The sequence below is a fragment of the Pelodiscus sinensis genome, chromosome 26 (genome assembly GCF_049634645.1).
Source record: "Pelodiscus sinensis isolate JC-2024 chromosome 26, ASM4963464v1, whole genome shotgun sequence".
NCBI lineage: Eukaryota > Metazoa > Chordata > Testudines > Trionychidae > Pelodiscus > Pelodiscus sinensis.
Genome location: NC_134736.1, coordinates 21,690,569 through 21,708,515, shown reverse-complemented (window position 1 = coordinate 21,708,515; position 17,947 = coordinate 21,690,569). Strand labels below are relative to the sequence as shown.

Below are 17,947 nucleotides of genomic sequence, written 5' to 3'. Positions count from 1 at the left end.
CCCTCTTGGTACCTGCTCTCCCAAAAGAGACAGACCTGGCTCCCCTTTCTTTTCCCCCAGCAATTGCCGTGCTGCAAAGCAGAGAGTGGAGATAACAAACTCAGCAGTACATCAAGCTATGTGGTACAATGGAAAGCCTGTTGGGCATTTATGCTGTAGTGGCTAGTGTGAACCCAACTAGACAGGCAAAGGCTGTGGGTTCAAGTCCCACCAGTGTTACTTTAGCTGCTTTCTCATTTCCAGGCAATCCTTAATGCTGAAATTGGGGTGGGCTTCAGTCCAGGTAGTTCCCAGCAGACTCCAGTGAGGGTGGAGGGAAGGGCTGGTTGTTGGGTTGTTGGCTGAGGGTTGAACTGAAAGGCTGCAGGTACCGTGTCCTGCCCAGGAAGGCAAGACTGGCCTTTCCACAGCGCCCCTCCCCCAGAGCCAAGGTTCCCTCTAAGCCAGGCCTGGGCAATACAGGCCAGCGGGCTGTATCTAGCCCATCAAGACACTCCCTGCTTGCCCCACCCCCGCAAGCTGCTGAGAACAGGGACTGCTGGGCAGTTAGTGTCCCTGTTCCCAGCACAATCCCATTGGCTGGTTTCTGGCCATATGAAGCGTCATCCCCCTTCCACTCAGGCTCTTATTCATCGACCAGATGGCCCCTGCAGCTTGTGTGGGGACAAGGCAGACAGGCTGCCTGAGAAATGTGCTGGGCTGCTGGCCGGGAGTGAGCCAGGTAAGTCTCCCAGCCAGAGCCTGACTGACACCCCAGCCCCTCCCTTCCCTCAACCCCCCGGGTACCGCACGTAAACCAAACCCTCTCCCCCCACCTGAACCCACACCCCTCCCAGATCCTGCACCCCAATCCTCTGCCCCAAGTCACAACCCAACACCCTGCAACCATTCCTGCACCCCAGTCCTCTGCCCCAGGCTCCTGTCTGCACCCAGCCTCCATCCCAGACCCCCACCTCCTCCGATAATAGCATGGAAAAGTGCAGGCTTGGGAGTGGTTCCCCATCAAAAGTCATTGCCCACCCCTGCCTAAACTGTGCAGCAGCCCAGCCTCAAAGCTGCTTCCTGATCCCTTCCCAGCCAGGGGCTCTGGACTCTGCCCCTGGAGCTGCCCTGTCTTCTCCAGAGCCCTTAGGCTGGCACCGGGGAGGCCTGAGTCCAGGCCGTGTCCAGTGGAGCCCATTAGAGGCAGAGGGAAGGGCTGGTACTTGGGGTGGGGCCGGGGGCTGTTCTGAAAGGCTGCAGGTGCCGTTAGACCCTTTTGTCCTTCCCTGTCTCACCCCAGCGCTGAGCAACACTCAATGTCGGTCTGAGCATCCGTCCTGCTCTGGGACGTGTCTCTGTGGCAGGAACATGCCCAGGCGGCTCTCGCAGTGAGGCCCCTCCCTGGCAGCACTGAGCAGTGAGAGCTGAGTGAAGGGGGAGGCAGGACCAGGGGGAGAAGGCTCCATGACTGTGTCAGAGGGAGGCTCTGCCCTGGCCAGTGGGGAATCATTGCCTCTCCGAGGGGCCCAGGCCTGGTGGGTCATTTCCCCAGGTTACTGAGTGGGGGCTGGAGCCAGTTCTGGGTTATCTCCTTCAAAAACCAAACTGAACCAATGGATCTTGTGCCGACCTGACACTGCGCTGGGCTAGTGCTGTGTGTGCCACAGAGCTTCCTGCAGGGCTGTCTGCATGGGAGAGGGGAGGGGCAATTTGAGTGACCAGCTTTGTCCCTTCTGAAAATGGCAAGTGTTGTTTTAGCAGTGAGGGAGAGGTGGGAAGGAGCCTGAAGTAACCTCTTGGGTCTCAGCTGCTGTAACATGTGGTAATGAGATGAGAAAAATGACAAGGCAGTGGCCATGTGAAATTTCAGTCTGGTTTCCCTGACTGGGAATCGAACCCAGGCCACAGCAGTGAAAGTGCTGTATCCTAACCACAAGACCATCAAGGACACCTGAAACACACTTTTTTGCTCACCTACACCAGCCTTTCGCAGGCCATTTTCTGTCCACTTCAGGATTGCGGGCCCATTCTCCTTTGCCCAGAGGGGACAAGAACAGCCAAACAGAACATCAAAGCAGCCAGACTGGGCCATGCCAGTTGTCCAACTAGCCCAGGATCCTGTCTCAGGACAGCAGCCAATTTCATTGTCCGGAGGGAATCCTCAGGACAGACAGTTATTAAGTGATCCCTGCAGTCGCTCATTCCCAGCTACTGGAATACACCAGCTAGGGACACCTGCCCTGTCCATCCTGGTTAAATGCCATTGATTGACCTTTCCTGCATTAAATTATCCAGTTCTTTTTTGGACCTTCTTGTAGATTTCACCTTCACAACATCCTCTGGCAAGGAGTTCCACTGGGTGCAAAAATGCTTCCTTTTGGTCTATTTTTAACTTGGTTACTGATCAGTTTCATTCTGTCAGCCTGGTTCTTGAGTAGGAGAAAAAATAATTTATTTGCTTTCTGCACCCCTGTCGTCATCGCATAAACCTCTGTCCCATCGCCCCTTGCTTGTCCCTTTCCCCAGCTGAGAAGAAGTTCCATGAAGGCTGGTGTCCAGCAGCTCCCTGCCCCAGTGTGGCTGGCTTTTAGGGACAGCAAGTAGGAAATGGTGAGCGGGGGAGGGGGCTACTGGAGCCACTTAGCCCCCTGGCTGGCTCTGACAGTAAAAAGGAAAACAGGGATTTCTCCCAAAACTGGAGAATGTGAGTATCGATCCCACTACCTCTCGCATGCAAAGCGAGCGCTCTACCACTTGAGCTAATTCCCCTGCTGTATAAAGTGTGGCCTTCTTGGAGGCTCTTCCCTTCTCCACAGGGACGTCTGCCTTCTAGGTCAGTTAGTCCTGGGAAATGAGAATTCTCCAAAAAGGCCTCAAGGGCAACACTAGGGAAGGAGACTCCCTGCAGCAAAGCCATGGGGGTGTTTCTGAGATTGCCTCTGCCCTGCAGCCTGTCCCACCTGGCCATTGTCATGGACTCTCTGTGAGGTCACTGCCTCTCAAACTCCATTAGCCAATAAGATGCGGTGCTGCAAAAGCCCATTGTGATGTCACTGACACAGGCAATCCTTAGGCTGACACTGGGGGTGGGCTTGAGTCTAGACAGTTCCCAGCAGACCCCAGTGAGGGTGGAGGGAAGGGCTGGTTCTTGGGGTTGAGGATGGGGGTTGTTCTGAAAGGCTGCAGGTGCTGTTAGACCATTTTGTCCCTCACTGTCTCCTACTAGTGCTGAGCGACATTCAGGATATGTCTACACTACACTGACCTACTGGAAAAAGCTACGCAAATTTCGAAACCCAATTTGTGTAGCTTTTTCTTCGAAGAGGCTTTTCCGACATTTGGCCTGTGTGCACTAGGCAAGTCACACAAGGGAGGCAGCAGACAGAGCCGGACCAATGCACCAGCCTCCCAGGGCAGGTAAGGCCAAGCCACAAGCAGCTGCCTGGCCTGATTTATCTCACTTCCCCAGGATGGCACCCAGGGGCATTCTCAGCTGATGTCACTTCTCTCTGTCATGTGGGAGTTGGGCTCATCCCAGGCACAGGCTGGTCAGAAGCAGCTGTACTTACCTAGGCACCCAGGGAAGAAGCAGTAAGAGCAGACCCTGTGTTTGAACAAGGGACCTTATGCATGTTAAGCAAATGTGATAACCACTACAACTCAGAAACATACTTAGGGGGAGGGGAGGGGAGGGGAGGGGGGGTGGAACTTGGCTGACTATTCTGTTCCCAGCTCTTTCTAACACCCTGCTCTGCAGGGGAGGGGAATGCACCTTGTGAACACTCCACCTCTTGTTCTCAGGGAAGCCACTAACCCGAGCTGCCAGCTCCTCATTTCCTCACCAGTCCCTTGAGATTTGTAGCTCAAAGCTGGAGCTGCTGTGGAAGGAGGTGAAGCTACAGAAGCTGACAGGGGACAATCAGCGGGTGGAGGGTTATTTTTTCTCCTCCCTGGGCTGATGTGGCTAGAACTGAGGAGAAGAAAATCCTCTTTCCTTCTCCTCAGAAGATGGAAATTGCAGTTGGTTCTCTCTTTGGTTCTACTAAAGCTGGACTCCAGGACTAGACTTTTTCTTTCTACAACTCTGGTGAAAGCTGAGAGTGAATTGCCTGTAGATGGAGAATGTGAGTTAAAGAAGGGCCCCATTTCCATCTCTCCAGCGACAGAAGGGTCCGGGTTCAGGATTTCTTTTAGCGCAGCAGCAAGGGGAAATGGAGGAAAATCAAACCCCTTTGCAAGCTTTGTTCTCACGGCACCAAGTGTGACAGGAGGGGTGTGAGCTGGGGAGCCTCCCACCCCGCAGAAGGGGCATTTGGGTGCACCCAAGGGCAGCAAGAATTCAGGCCGAGGCCAGTGCATTGGTGTCAGCCGACAGTCAGGGCAGTGTGTGTGTGTATGTTTCCGAGAAAAGGTTTAACGTCCGTGTCTTTACTGCTAGGACCAGGGTCCCATCGCAGAGGGTGGCCAGCAGGCCAACACACGCCCTGTTATATAGGAAGAGCTTATTACACCTTAGATTTTAGCTGCTAGAACACAGGGGTTCCTTCGCAGCGGGCAGCCTAGGAAAGGCTGAAAAGGTGCCCCAACGGATCTTGTCACCTGGGAGTGACACAGATCCAAACACCCAAGCTCTCCCTGTGTCTGTCCCTTTATGACCGGCTGAAGTTCTTTTAAATTGTGCTTGGTTCTATTACAGCAACTGAAGGAGTCAGGTTAAAGCTTAAACAGTTACAGGTTTATTAAAAGACTTATAAAAACATATGATTACAATGGCTATTGCTCTCTTTCTTAACTGTTAACAAATACAGATTTTAAAAATGGTTACAAAGAAAATAAAGATAGAAAATAGAAATAATGGTACCAAGTGACAGCTTAATCTTTAAAGAGCTCTAACACTATGTATATATATACTTAAACAAAGGACCACATCCAGGTACAATTTTTACCCCTTTCTGTGCCTCTCGACTCCAGCGTGTCAGGCCAGGGCTGGTCTCTCAATTCCTAGGAAAGACGAATACGAGGTGGGCGTCCCCTCTGGAACCTCGGGAGATCAAACACCTAACCCGACCAGCAGATAGATGGTAGATTGACACTCAGAGAAAATGCGCTGCTGGACCCATCTATATACCCCTGGGGGCCCGTATCCTCTTTCTTATCTAAGATGCCGAATTGTACTGGTCTGTTTTATGGCGCCAGTTCTTACAAGCGAGTTTCAAATTAATTTACACTTGCAAGAGAGATAACTAAATTGTGAGTACTAGACATTTTTTTACTGGGCGAGAGATTCCTCCCCCCACGGACGGCTGTGAGTTCGTATCAATATAGGTTAAGTCAAGGACACTCCTTGGCAGCCTCTTGGTCAGCAATTGGTGTATCTCTGTTTACAGCCATTCACGGTCACACAGCCTGGGCCTTCTGCTCTGTGTGCCCTGTATGCTCCAGGCAAGCAAAAATGGATGTTACAAGGGGGGTTCCTGTCTGGCTACAATTGGGGACAATGTGTGAGCCCTACTGGGGAAGGCAGCTGGGCGGGACTGTCTGGCAGCCCACGTCCCTTTCAGCCCCAGGTGCAGGAGGTAACAGAGAGGGGAGGAAAGTCCATGGCCAGAGCCTCCTCCCAGCAGTCTGGCCCTGCGCAGAGTCTGTGCATGATGGAGCCTCTCCCAGCAGCGCTATGGCCTGTTCTCTGCAGAGTGCTCAGCTGTTTCACTTTTTGAAGACATGGCTCCTTTTTGTACAAAAGCCTTTTGTACAAAAACAGCTTGCTAATTAAGTATGCAAATGAAACAAAGCAATATTCTACTCCACACTTCATTTGCATAAGCTTTTGCAGAAGGCTGCATCATAGATGTAGCCTTAGTCTATAAAATGCTACCAGACCGCTTGTTGTTTTTTGTTTAGCCTGTTCAGCAGCGGTGGCCAACCCATGGCTCATGAAGAAAGAAATCGCAGCTCCTGATGGAATCGGGTTGGAACCCAGAACTGCTCAGGTTAACCACGCTCACGGTTGGGATGCTCTGAGCCGCATGTGTGCTCATGGCCCATGCCATTCCGCTCACAGAGCACTGCATCATCTGCACATGCAGGCTGGGCTGCACACAGATCCCAGTCTGCATCCCAGCACAGGTAGGGTACGTCTAAACTACATGCCTCCGTCGACGGAGGCATGTAGATTAGCCAGATCGGCAGAGGGAAATGAAGCCGCGATTAAAATAATCGCGGCTTCATTTAAATTTAAATGGCTGCCCCGCTCTGCTGATCAGCTGTTTGTCGGCAGATCGGGGCAGTCTGGACGCGCCGCGCCGACAAAGAAGCCTTTCTTGATCGGCACAGGTAAACCTGGTTTCACGAGGCATATTATTATTTTAATCGCGGCTTCATTTCCCTCTGCCGATCTGGCTAATCTACATGCCTCCGTCGACGGAGGCATGTAGTCTAGACACACCCCTAGTGACTCCAACAGGGGCTCCACCAGTGGCGAGGGCTTCAGGTGTAGTAGCGGCTCTGGGATCTGGGCATAAGTTTGGGAGGGAGGGAAATTGGTTTATAGGGGGGGGAGATGCCTGGCTTTGGAGAAGGGAGGGGGGGATCAGGTGTGTGCGGGGGTGCACACGGCATCCCAGGTGCACGTGGTGGCAGTGGCAAGGGCTCCGGGACCTGAGCATAAGGTTGGGGGAAAGTGGGGGGAGAAGAAGTGGGTTAGAGAAGGGAGGGGAGGTGTCTAGCTTGGGGGGGATTGGGTTAGAGCGGGGGGGTGCCTCACTCTGGGGAAGAGGAGGGGAATTGGGTTAGAGTGGGGGGGGGTACCTGGCTCTGGGGAAGGGGATTGAGTTAGAGTGGGGGGGGGAGACGAGGGAGTTGTGCCTGGCTCTGAGAAAGGGGAGGGGGACTGAATTAGAGCGGTGGGCCTGGCTCTAGGGGAAAGGAGGATTGAATTTAGAGCCGTGGTCACCAGCCTGTCAATAGCGATCAACTTGTCGACTGCAGGGGCATGACCAGTTGATTGTGAGGTGTTCCAGCCCCCCCAATTCCCTCCCATGCCCAAAAAGCCCTCGCTGATGCTACTGCCAGTGAAAATGGAGGTAGCACACTGGCTTCCTGTGGCGAGCAGGGAGAAGTCTCACAGCTACAAACTAGGTCCTGTGTCTCAAGAAGAGCACAGGCTGCCCTTCCCCTCCCTTAAACAGCTGGCACGCTTCCTGAAATGACGTTGCTGTCATACTACGCGGACTTTTCCCCCTGTTGCCTGCCTGTGCAGGGGGCAGAGGGGGGAAAGGAATAGGAATTCCAGGACTGCATGACAGCTCAACTTCTCAGGAAGCATACAGCTGTTATGGGAAACAGAGGAAGTGTACGCTTCCTGAGAAGTTGGAGCTGGCATGCAGTCCTCAGACTCCTACACACACACACACCCTGCACAGGGAGGCAGCAGGAAGATCCCGGCAGAGCAACAGACCAGGCATTTCAGGACGTGCACCAGTTGTTTAGGAGAAGGGAATGGAGGGGAAGGGAAGAACATCCCCAGCTGTCTCTGTACCTTCCCCCTGGCCAGACCCCCACTGAGTACCCTGCCCCAGACCCCACCAACCCCCTGCCCCAGACCCCACCAACCCTCTGCCCCAGTACCCACCAGCATCCTGTCCCAGCCTCCTGCCACAGCACCCTCAGCACCGTGCCCCAGCAACCTGTTCCCCTGCCCCCACCAACACAGTTGGGGCCACATTAGTGAGAGTTAGGGTTTTTTTGGACGGGTGGTTGTTTTGCATCTCACTTTTGTGGCCCTGACTGATTTTTCTGTGGGTCAGTGACCCATGACTCAAAAGAGGTTCCCCGCCCCCCTCATAAATAAAGACAACACTGAAATCTTTTGTGTTTGACATATTTTATTTAAAAATGAAGCCTGGCCACCAAGCCCCCATCTGGTCACAGCATCATAACACTCCTGCAACCTCCCAGATCCCATACACTGGAATCCCTCTCATACACTGGAATCCCCCATCCTGAGCCTCTCACATCCCCAAACTCCTGCACCCCCACATCCCCAATCTTCTGCCACAACATCCCTGCACCATCCATACACCGCAAACCTGTCCCGAGCCCATTATACTCCCCGCCTCCCTTCCTTGAGCCCCACATGCACCCCAGCCCAAACTCCTGCAGCCTCATCGCCACAAGCCTTCAGCTTGCACAGAACCCCAACCCTCCACCTGACCCCAACACTCTCCAGCCTGGAACCCCCTCTCTGACCCAGCATCCTCTCTACTTCCTTTTGCACCCAAATTCCCTCCCAGAGCTTGCTCCTCTCACCCCTTCCCAGTGCGTTTTTTGTGATGGCATGTCACAGGACAGCATATCAGCACCTATTGTCTCCCAGTGCAAGTCTTCGGGGTCTTTTCACTCAACAATGCCCCACCACCACCACCACCTCTATTTTGGCTTTTTGTCTCTAATGGGTTGGTCACCCCTGCTGTGCAGACTCATTCAGCTACCCCCTGAAGTGTCTGACATTTATAGGGTCTCTCTCTCTCGCTTGTGCACTTTCTGATGGCTTACAAGGTGTGACCTCTCTTTGAACCTTTTTCCACAGTCAAAGCACTTACATGGTCTCTCTCCCATGTGGGTTTTCTCATGCTTACTAAGGGCTGATTGAAAAGTGAAATCTTTTCCACACTCATTGCATTTATACGGCCTCTCTCCCATGTGCACACCCTGATGGACAAAAAGGTATGAACTCACACTGAAGCTTTTCCCACAATGGAAGCACTTATATGGTCTCTCTCCTGTGTGGGTTCTTTCATGTCTAATGAGGTCTGATCGTACAGTGAAACCTTTCCCACACTCATGGCATTTATATGGTCTCTCCCCTGTGTGGGTTCTCTCATGTCTAATGAGAGCTGATTGTTCAGCGAAACTTTTCCCACATTCATGGCATTTATATGGTCTCTCGCCCGTGTGGGTTCTCTCATGTCTACTGAGGGCTGATTGTATAGTGAAACCTTTCCCACACTCACGGCACTTATATGATGACTCTCCCGTATGTGTTCTCTCATGTTTAATAAGATCTGATTGGGAAAGGAAACATTTCCCACACTCCTGGCATTTATATGGTCTCACTCTGATGTGGGTTCTCTCATGTCTATAGTGAGCTGATCGTTCAGTGAATCCTTTCCCACACTCGTGGCATTTATATGGTCTCTCTCCTGTGTGTGTTCTCTTGTGGTTAAGGAGGTACGCGTGTACAGCGAAAGCTTTCCCACACTCCTGGCATTTATACGGCCTCTCTCCCGTGTGCACTCTCTGATGGATAAAAAGGTTTGAACTGAATCGGAAACTTTTCCCACAATGGAAACACTTATATGGTCTCTCTCCTGTGTGGGTTCTCTCATGCCTACTGAGGGTTGATCGTTCAGTGAAATCTTTTCCACACTCAGGGCATTTATATGGTCTCTCCCCTGTGTGGATTCTCTGATGTACAATAAGGCTTGACTTCTGTTTGAAGCTTTTCCCACATTGCAAGCATCTATATGGTCTCTCTCCAATGTGGGTTTTCTGATGGCTACTAAGATGTGATCTGAAAGTGAAACTTTTCCCACACTCAGAGCATTTATGGGATTTCTCTCCCATGGGGGTAACCTCAGGTTCAATACGTGATGACACATCAATCAAACTTTTTCCACACTCCAGGCATTTGCAGAGTCTTTCTCCTGTGTGCCCTCGCTGGGGCAGAATAAGGCCTGACTTCTCACTTAATATTTTCTCACAATCTGAGCTTTCATCACAGCATTTCTTTCCATTGTGATTTCTCTGCTGGGCTAAAATTTCCTTGGGATCCTTGGATTCTCCTCCACATTCCATGGATTCCTCTGCTTTCCTGCTTGGATTGTTCTCCAATTGCCTTTCTGCCCTGTGTTGATTTCCCCAGGTTTCCGTCTGTTCCACACACTGGGAAACATCCCCTTCATCTCCTTCCAGAAACATTCCCTGTGATTCTATGGTGCCAGGACTGTCCTGCTGTTGATTCTCATTGTTCTCCCTCACTGTCCTCGCACCTGCAAGGGGAGAGGGAATCGAGGCAGGACTCACTGTCTGTACTGGGGAGAAAGGACCCACAGGGGAATGGCAAAGACAGAAAGCACAAAACAATAATAGTTTGGGAAAGTGAAACATTGGATTCTGCTTCCACACCCCACCCAAACATCCCCAATGGAGGAAACTCCTGACAGCTAACATGATGGTTGAGGAGCTGTGACAGGTGGTTGCCAGGATAACACCTGCAGCCCTACCTGGGAGACATGGGGTCGAAGTCAGGTCTCTCACTCACTGCTCATTTTGGGGAAACCCAGCTTCTTCCTGCACTCACCGGATAGTTTCTGGCTCAGTTTCCCTGACTCCTCAACTGCACCAGTTTGTCTCAGGAGCTCTGTTTCTTTGAGAATCAAGGCCCACGGCACTTCCCCTCGTTCCAGCCAGAGAATCAGGTCAGGTTTGAGAATGGAGAATCCTGCACAGGGGAGAAATCAGGTACGGTGAAGGCACATGGAATCTGGGTAGAGTATGTGTCACAAGGAAGATTCCCTGTGCTCAAACCAAGTCTAAAGAAAACTGTGGTAACTCAGACAACTTGAGAGCAACAGACTTGTTGGGCAGAAGGAGGGTGAGGACTGTGAGAGAGTTATGTTGCATGTGATTTCTACTGTATTATGGTAACCCTCTGTGTGCCTCAGTTTCCCTGAGCACTGCAACACTATCTAGATGGGGGTGACTCACTGTGGGACAATGCCCAAGCCAGCATATTCACAACTGCCCAGGCTCACGGTAATCTGAGCCTGGGTGCGGGGTGTGACCAGACACCTTTGTGAAGCTAGAGAAAGGCTTGAGACAGGGCTGGCTGCAGCCAGGGATGAGCAGTGGCAGCAGGAAGTGAATTGCCCTTACTTGTGGTCAGAGATGAGGAGCAGGGTCTTTGGCTCTAGGCCTCCTTCTCCCTAACATGGATTGTACCGACTGCTCTTGGGTCCTGTGCTAACATCCCTAGAACAGACTTGTTAAGAAGTGGGTATTTAACTTAGTGTAGTTGACAGAATTGTTATCGAGTACACTATTAGTCGATAAGGGAAGATGCACTCAGTCCCAGCTCACATTGTGTTCAGGAGCTACCCCCGCTGTAGATTAAATGTTGTAGAAGTTGGGCTGAGCTGAGTTGGGCTTACTCAGTCCTTCCTTTTGCTGGGTCCAGCAGCGCTTCTCTGTGGGGCAGTCCTAGAGACCGTAGGCAGAGATGCTTTGAAGCAGCCTCTCCTGGTGCCACCACCCACTCAGCTGCCTCTAACAGCACCGGCTCCTGCCCCTCCTCCCCTTGCTGCTTCCAAAACACAAGCCTAGACTTAAAGTGCTTTTGTGGTAAAGCGTCCATGCCAATCTAGACGTGCTTTTCCGAAAATGCTTTTAATGGCAAAGTTTTCCGTTAAAAGCATTTCCGGAAAATCATGCCAGTCTAGACGTAGCCTGTTCAGTACAACTGTCTTTCTAGGCTGGAAGAACATTTCGCGATCAGGGCTTTTTTGTGGAAAACAAATCTGAGCTGTCTACACTGGCCCTTTTGCCCGAATGGGAGCAGCATAGTATTTCCGCAAGAAGCACTGATTTCTTACAGTAGGAAGTCAGTGCTTTTGCGGAAATTCAAGCAGCCAGTGTAGACAGCTGGCAAGTTTTTCCAGAAAAGCAGCTGATTTTCCGGAAAAGCTGGCCAGTCTAGACACAGCCAACAGTGTCTTGTTTTGTCTCTTGCTTATTTTTACTTACTCTCTAAAAATACCTTCAGGGTCACATCCTTTGTAACCTCTGCTACCTTCTGACATGGGAAGTCTGTAATACAGAAAAGTGCTGATCTAACTGAAAAATCCTGTAAACAGGAGCGGGTATAATAATATAGATCACCTGCCTATTAATATTCATCATATGGGAGTTAACATTACTGAATAAGGTCTATGGGGAAGTAGCGATAGACAAGTGAATTAACATAATAAAATGGATAAAGGAGTGTAACTGGTGCCAAAACACTGCTCACTCACAAGAGCATGTTGGGTGCCTAAGACGAAAGTATCTGCAATAAAGAGGTGTATACCCAATCCACTCCTGAGTATCCTGTTTCTTCTTTAACATCTGGTATTACAAACAGGATTATAGGGGACAGTCATGCCTGATCCCATCTTGACAGATTGCTTGGGTAAGTCTGCAACAACTGTTAGGAATTTAATCATAAAGTTAACAGGAAAACAGGGGGACCTTTTGAGTGTTCCTCTGGGGAATGTCAGGATTGGCTGGCCAATCAGGGATGGGTAGAATGCTCTCTTTCATTCACAATTTCCCAGGAGAAGAAAGTGGCTGGCTGATACAGGCTCTGTGTGAGGGCCTGGCAGGCTTGTGGGAGGAAGTTACTAATCTTAGAAGTAAAATAGAAATTATGCAGCAAATTGCTGAAGAAAAGCAGCACGCTGTTACCCATCAGTGTGTGCTGGCAGCCAGAATGACCGAGAAGTGGATGGACTTTTAATCGCCTTAAGTCAGAGAATCTGCCTCTGAAGGGTCAAGCAGGCACATTAAAGAAAAATGCCTTTCCACTTCCCTCCCCCAACAGAGGTATACAAAAATAGGGCATTTAAAAATTTCTTAAGGGCCAGGAGATGTGGAGGCTAGTTGAGAGGGCCATTCTCCTTGCTAAATGGGTATTGAAATAAGCCCGTGTCCATGGAAGGGTATCATTCAGCACAAGAAATACAACTAAGGCCCAGACAAGTTGGCATACAACAGGTAAACTTTAACAACTGGCAGACAGGGGGAAGCATAGTGAGAGGAGTACAGAAAAAGAGTACAAGGCCAGGGAATTCAGATCCCTGTGAATGGAGGGAATTTGGTATGGTTATCGTGGGAGCTATTGGAAGAGTCATTTTGGGAGATAAAGCAAGCAATTTAAGGAAAAAGCAAGTGAGAAGTTAAGTCTGCAGAGCGTGGGGAGGAACTGAGCGGCTGAATATTGTGTAAATGCTATTGAGTTAAATTGTTATAGGAAAAGAATTCTTGGTTTTTTTGCAGCTATTCTGATGGAAAAATGGGCCCTTCCCAAAGAAATGTCTGTAAATAATCCAGGGAAGGAGACAATCTAAGGTGCATGCATGCGTATATATCACGTATACACACAATAACGTAGTGTAAATATGCAAGGGTTTTAGAATTTAACCTGCAATCATGATTTGTAAAATTCTGTTCTGAAAGCTTGAAATGAATTGGTTTTTAATAATGCCATTTCATTTCAAATTGTAAAACTGACAAGACACTTTCTTGCCATATACAGGTAACTAGCATTGCTTCATTTTTGGTATTTAGCATTTAATCTTAAAGGTATGAAGTTCAATATCTTTTTATTAGACAAGTTGTGGCTGTTACATGGGGCAGCCAGAACCAGGAGAATGAAAGAGATTCTGCATTTTTTTTCTTGGTAAAATAGCAAATAAGAGCCTTAGTAAAAGAATAAAAAAAACCCAGCAATGTTAGAAACACTGAGCCATAAAGTGGCTGATAACCAGACAATTATTTTGATAACAGTATATGAAAACCACTGTGAACACAAAGGAAATAGTTCTATTTTATACAAAAATGTATATGGCTAACTTTCATAACATTAAACTCTAAAAGGAGTGTGCATTTTTCTGTCATGTATGCAATGTATATTGCAGAAGGGGTAAACAAAATGCAAATAAACATGCTACTTAACATTTTATTAGGGCTCCTTACCCAGCCAGCTCACAGCCTCATAATTTTCCTGCATCACATCCCCATAGAGAGCTCTCTGGGCCAGGTCCAGCAGAGCCCATTCCTCCTCAGAGAAATACACAGCCACCTCCTTGAAGCTCACCGGCTCCACCACAGCCATTTCCTGTCCCTGGCGCTGTAGGCCAGGGGCTGAGCTGAAGACAGACATGGGTGTTCTGCAGCCTGGCAGGGGGAGGAGGAAAATTGGGAGACATTTCCGAAGGGGCTGCAAGCCTTTCCACACCCCTATTCTCCCCAGACTCTATCCCTGGTGACATGCCAGATACTGCCATTTTGGGCAAAAGCTTGAGTCTAGATATTCTATAAGCAACACACACAAGTTAGAGCCCAAAAGCCATATGCATTTCTCTCAATACATGGTTTGAGTTTCAACATTCCTACACCTGCAGCAATGGGATTTGATTCTGAGCACCCAGGAGTTCTGAAAAACAAGCCGCATATTCAACTGCCTGAACATGGATGTAGGTGTCTACATTGAGGCTCCTATATTTCAAACCCCTAGTCTTCATCCATTTATTTGCAGCACAGACTTAGGTGCTCTTGTCAGAACTCAATTAGCAGAAGTTAAGTGATGTCAAGGGGACCATTCAGATGCTTAAAATTAAATGCAGCTGCTGAACATTTGCAGGATGAGATTCTAAGACTCAGAGATTCACATAATCAGGCAGGATCATTATTTCATGTATTTAATCAGACACCTAATGGTGCCCACTGATTGAACTAAAGCGATACCTGAACCTACCTGGATAAATTGGGACACTTTGACATACCCATTAAAGCAGATCCAGGCTCAGAGCCAAGCGTGGATCCTGGAAGTCCAGGCCATGCAAGGGACTAATGCAGTCCCAGGTTCAGTTCCACCTGTCCACTTTATACATGCTCCAGCTGATGAGCATGGGATGGTCCACTTCTTCACATTAGATCCGGGGCCATCGCACGAGGTGGAGCATGAGTTTACACGCTATGGGATAAGCTGCTTCAACAGATACATGGACTAAGGGGTTCTCATTGCCACAAGCTCTGCACTGAAGAGCTCGGAGGCTCCTTCTAGCAGCCCCCACACGGCGATGGAGCAATATCGCTGTCAGCCAGCAGGGACTGACGCACACGACACCTAGGACAGGGGTGGGCAACAATTTTTGGCCCTGGGTCACTTCATACATTTCTTACAGTGGCCCCTGGCTGGCCCGGAAGGGGCGGGGCCTGATCCAGCCAGGGCGGGGCCAGAGCGCCTCTGGGCTTTCCCATCCCCAGAGCACTGGGGCCACCGCCTAGGAGCGACCCCCAACGTCTCCAACGGCCTCCCGGTCTCACACTACGCATGCGCACTGGGATGCCCCCGCCACGAGCCGTTGGAAACGGTTTGCAGGTGGGGTCCGTGTCACGTGTTCGTGGAACCTTCCCAGGGCAAAACCGCCCGCCGATTTATCTGCCCCGGCCTCCGCGCCCCCTCACACATCGGCTACCCCGCCCCACCTCGGCTCCTCCGATGTCTCCAGCCCCGCCCCGCGCTCGGCGGCGCCTCTGCCCGGAAGCGGAAGCTGCAGCGCCGCGAGTAACGGACCTAACGGTTCCCTCGGCGCGGTGCAGCGTCCACAGCGGCACCTGAGGCCTCCCCCTGCCGCGTGCGGGGATGGGCGGGGCCGGAGCAGGGGCGGGGAGTGACGGGCGGGCGGGCGGGGCACTGAAAGGGGGAGGGGCGTCAGGCCGCGCGTGCGCAGCGGGTCAGTGACTCCGACCAGAGCCAGCTGATAGTTCAGAGCGGGAGCTGCCAGGCCACGCCCCCGCCCACGTTTCGTGGGGGAGGGGTGGGGGAATTTGGGGAGGGCAGAGCTGGGGTCGGGACACTATTGGGGGGTGAAGAGACGCAGAGAGGGTTGCGGGGGAGGGGCGGGGCTGTGACTGCGGGGGGGGGACACTGGCAGCTCCCCCAGCCAAGGGAGCTCTGGGTCTAAGGGCTCAGCAGTCGGGAGGCAAATACCCGGGGCAGCCTCCCCCCTCCCCCCCCCCAGCAGACGGCTCCCAATTAATGTCCCCGTTAAAACCCGTCTCAGCATTCGGGGGCCGGAGGGGGCGGGGCGGCTGCTGGGCTGAGTGGCGCCCGGGATCGGGTCTCCCCCCAGAGTCACTGCTGGGCTGGGATCGCCCCGTTCAGTTCAGATCCATTGAGTTACAGGCCAAATGCCCGTTGTAGGCTGGTTCCTGGTCACTTAAAAAGCCTGGTTCTCTGGGCCGGGTTCAGGTCTAGTGATTCCAGCTGGAAGCTGCATCTACTGAGCTGTCCTTGGTGGCTGAGAGGCAGCCTAGAGGCAGCTCAGGTATTTGAGGAGGGGTAGAGGCTGCTGCACAGGCAGAGGAGGCTGTTGTCTGTCTCAGCTCAGGGTACAGAGCCCTAGAGCTGGCTGAGCTTCCTGGGTCAGAGGCTGCTACCTCCCAACATCGTAATCTAGGAGCCCAGGCTGAGCAGCAGGTCTGTGGCAGGGAAATGTTCACTGTGGTCCCTCTGGGCCCACCCTGGGTGAGGATATTCTGGCTATATCTACACTGGCAGCTCCTTGCACAAGAACACATCCACACTGCCATGTGCGCAATGTGCTTTTGAACAAAAGTGCCCCTAGTAGTGTTGATGCTCTCTTGTGCAAGAGTGCTCTGATGGCCATTTTAGCCATAGGGCTTTCTTGCTCAAGAAACCCCTGCCACTCATCCACACTGCCCTCTTACACAGAGTTCTTGCACAAGAGGGCTTATACTTGTAAGAAAAGAGCTTAGCTCTTGTGCAAGAAGCTTTCTTACCATGCTTTACTGTAAAACTTATTGCGCAAGAGCAGGCAGGCAGTGTGTACCCACCACTGTAGACATAGCCTCCCTGATGCCTGTTACTCACCCTTTGGGGCAGCCACAGTCTCTGCTGGCATCAGCTCCAGGTGATGGAGAGACATGGAGACAACGATTGGGAGGGGCAGGAAAGTGACTCAGCCAAACCAGCCTCTTCCAGCTTGAGTTTGAGTTAAAGGGGAGGAGTCTCTGTGGGTCCCAGAGCTGCTGCTTCAGTGACAAAGCCAGGCTCCCATTGGAGAGCAAATGCTCATGGACACAGGATAGGCACCAGTGCTCCCAGCAGAGAGGAGAGGGCAGGAGGGAGACTGGGGAGCGCAATAGGGGCAGCAGGTGCAGGAAGTAGGGAGAGAGGTTCCCAGCCCCGTTCATTCACTCATCCTGGGAACCAGGGGAAGGAAAGGAAAAGCCAGTTCCTGCCCCTCCCTGTCCCCATGTGACCAGGGTGGGGGGCTTCCTGTCCTCAGGGACAATGTCAGGGAATCCCCTCAGAGGCAGGTTTGGAACTTCTGCCCTTTTCTAAGCATTTATCCCAGGGCTGGTGTAAAAGAGCCCAGTGGAAGGTGTCAGGTCTGTATTGTAGCACAATTGAGTGTTTTCCAGCATGGCACAGCCTAGAGCATCTGGATCTGGCCTGTTGGATTAGAGCAGAGGTGGGCAATAGTTTTTAAAGGGGGCTACCGCACAGATTTTTGAAATGGTCCCAGCGTACCCTACAAGTAGCGTGACATCTAGTGGAAGGGATGGGGCCAGGAGACTTTTTGAACTCGCCTGCACAAAGACCCTGATTGGCCGGGGGAGTGGCAGCTGGGATAGTTCCCCCTTCCCCACTCCCTCAATGCCTAGAGAGAATCACCAACTATTTTAAAAGGAAGAGGTGTTGTGTTTAAAAGAAGCACCCAGGGTCTTTTTCAGGGGGATAAGGCAACACGCCACATTTATTGAACATACATAGATCAATCAATACTTATATGCATACGATACATTACACACACACACACTCCATCTTGTTGTTACCAAAAGTTGCTCCCTCTAACTGCACTGGCCAGGTGAGTTAGATGGGGGAGGGGTGGAGCTAGGCTTCTGCTGATCCAGATCTATGCTCCCATGCTGACAAGACGAAAACCTGGGGTCCCCTCTGCAAGATGCCTCCTATTTATCCCTCTCATGCAGCCAATTAGTCATCACCTCACCTTTCTTAATGCTGCTTCAAAGGGCAGGCACTTGCTGCTTGACTCCCAAGGTGTTTGTATGTCCAGTCTTCTTAATGAGCTCACTTTACAGGTATTGTCTTGGATCT

General features: G+C 51.2%; 1 protein-coding gene and 2 non-coding genes across 3 annotated transcripts; all 3 read right to left on the bottom strand.

Annotated features, from left to right (window-relative positions):
- Nucleotides 1-1,858: 1,858 nt before the first annotated feature.
- TRNAE-UUC (transfer RNA glutamic acid (anticodon UUC)) lies at nt 1,859-1,930 on the bottom strand. Its single transcript has one exon. It is a non-coding gene; the product is annotated as a tRNA-Glu (tRNA).
- Nucleotides 1,931-2,678: 748 nt separating this feature from the next.
- Nucleotides 2,679-2,751, bottom strand: TRNAA-UGC (transfer RNA alanine (anticodon UGC)). Its single transcript has one exon. It is a non-coding gene; the product is annotated as a tRNA-Ala (tRNA).
- Nucleotides 2,752-7,838: 5,087 nt separating this feature from the next.
- LOC142818241 (uncharacterized) lies at nt 7,839-15,115 on the bottom strand. Its single transcript, XM_075909470.1, has 5 exons — nt 14,583-15,115; nt 13,774-13,974; nt 11,785-11,847; nt 10,343-10,483; nt 7,839-10,031 (listed from the first exon to the last, which is right to left on the bottom strand). Exons 1-5 carry the CDS (start codon nt 14,584-14,586, stop codon nt 8,491-8,493), a joined length of 1,950 nt encoding a protein of 649 aa, XP_075765585.1. The 5' UTR covers nt 14,587-15,115; the 3' UTR covers nt 7,839-8,490.
- Between the last annotated feature and the right edge of the window lie 2,832 nt (nt 15,116-17,947).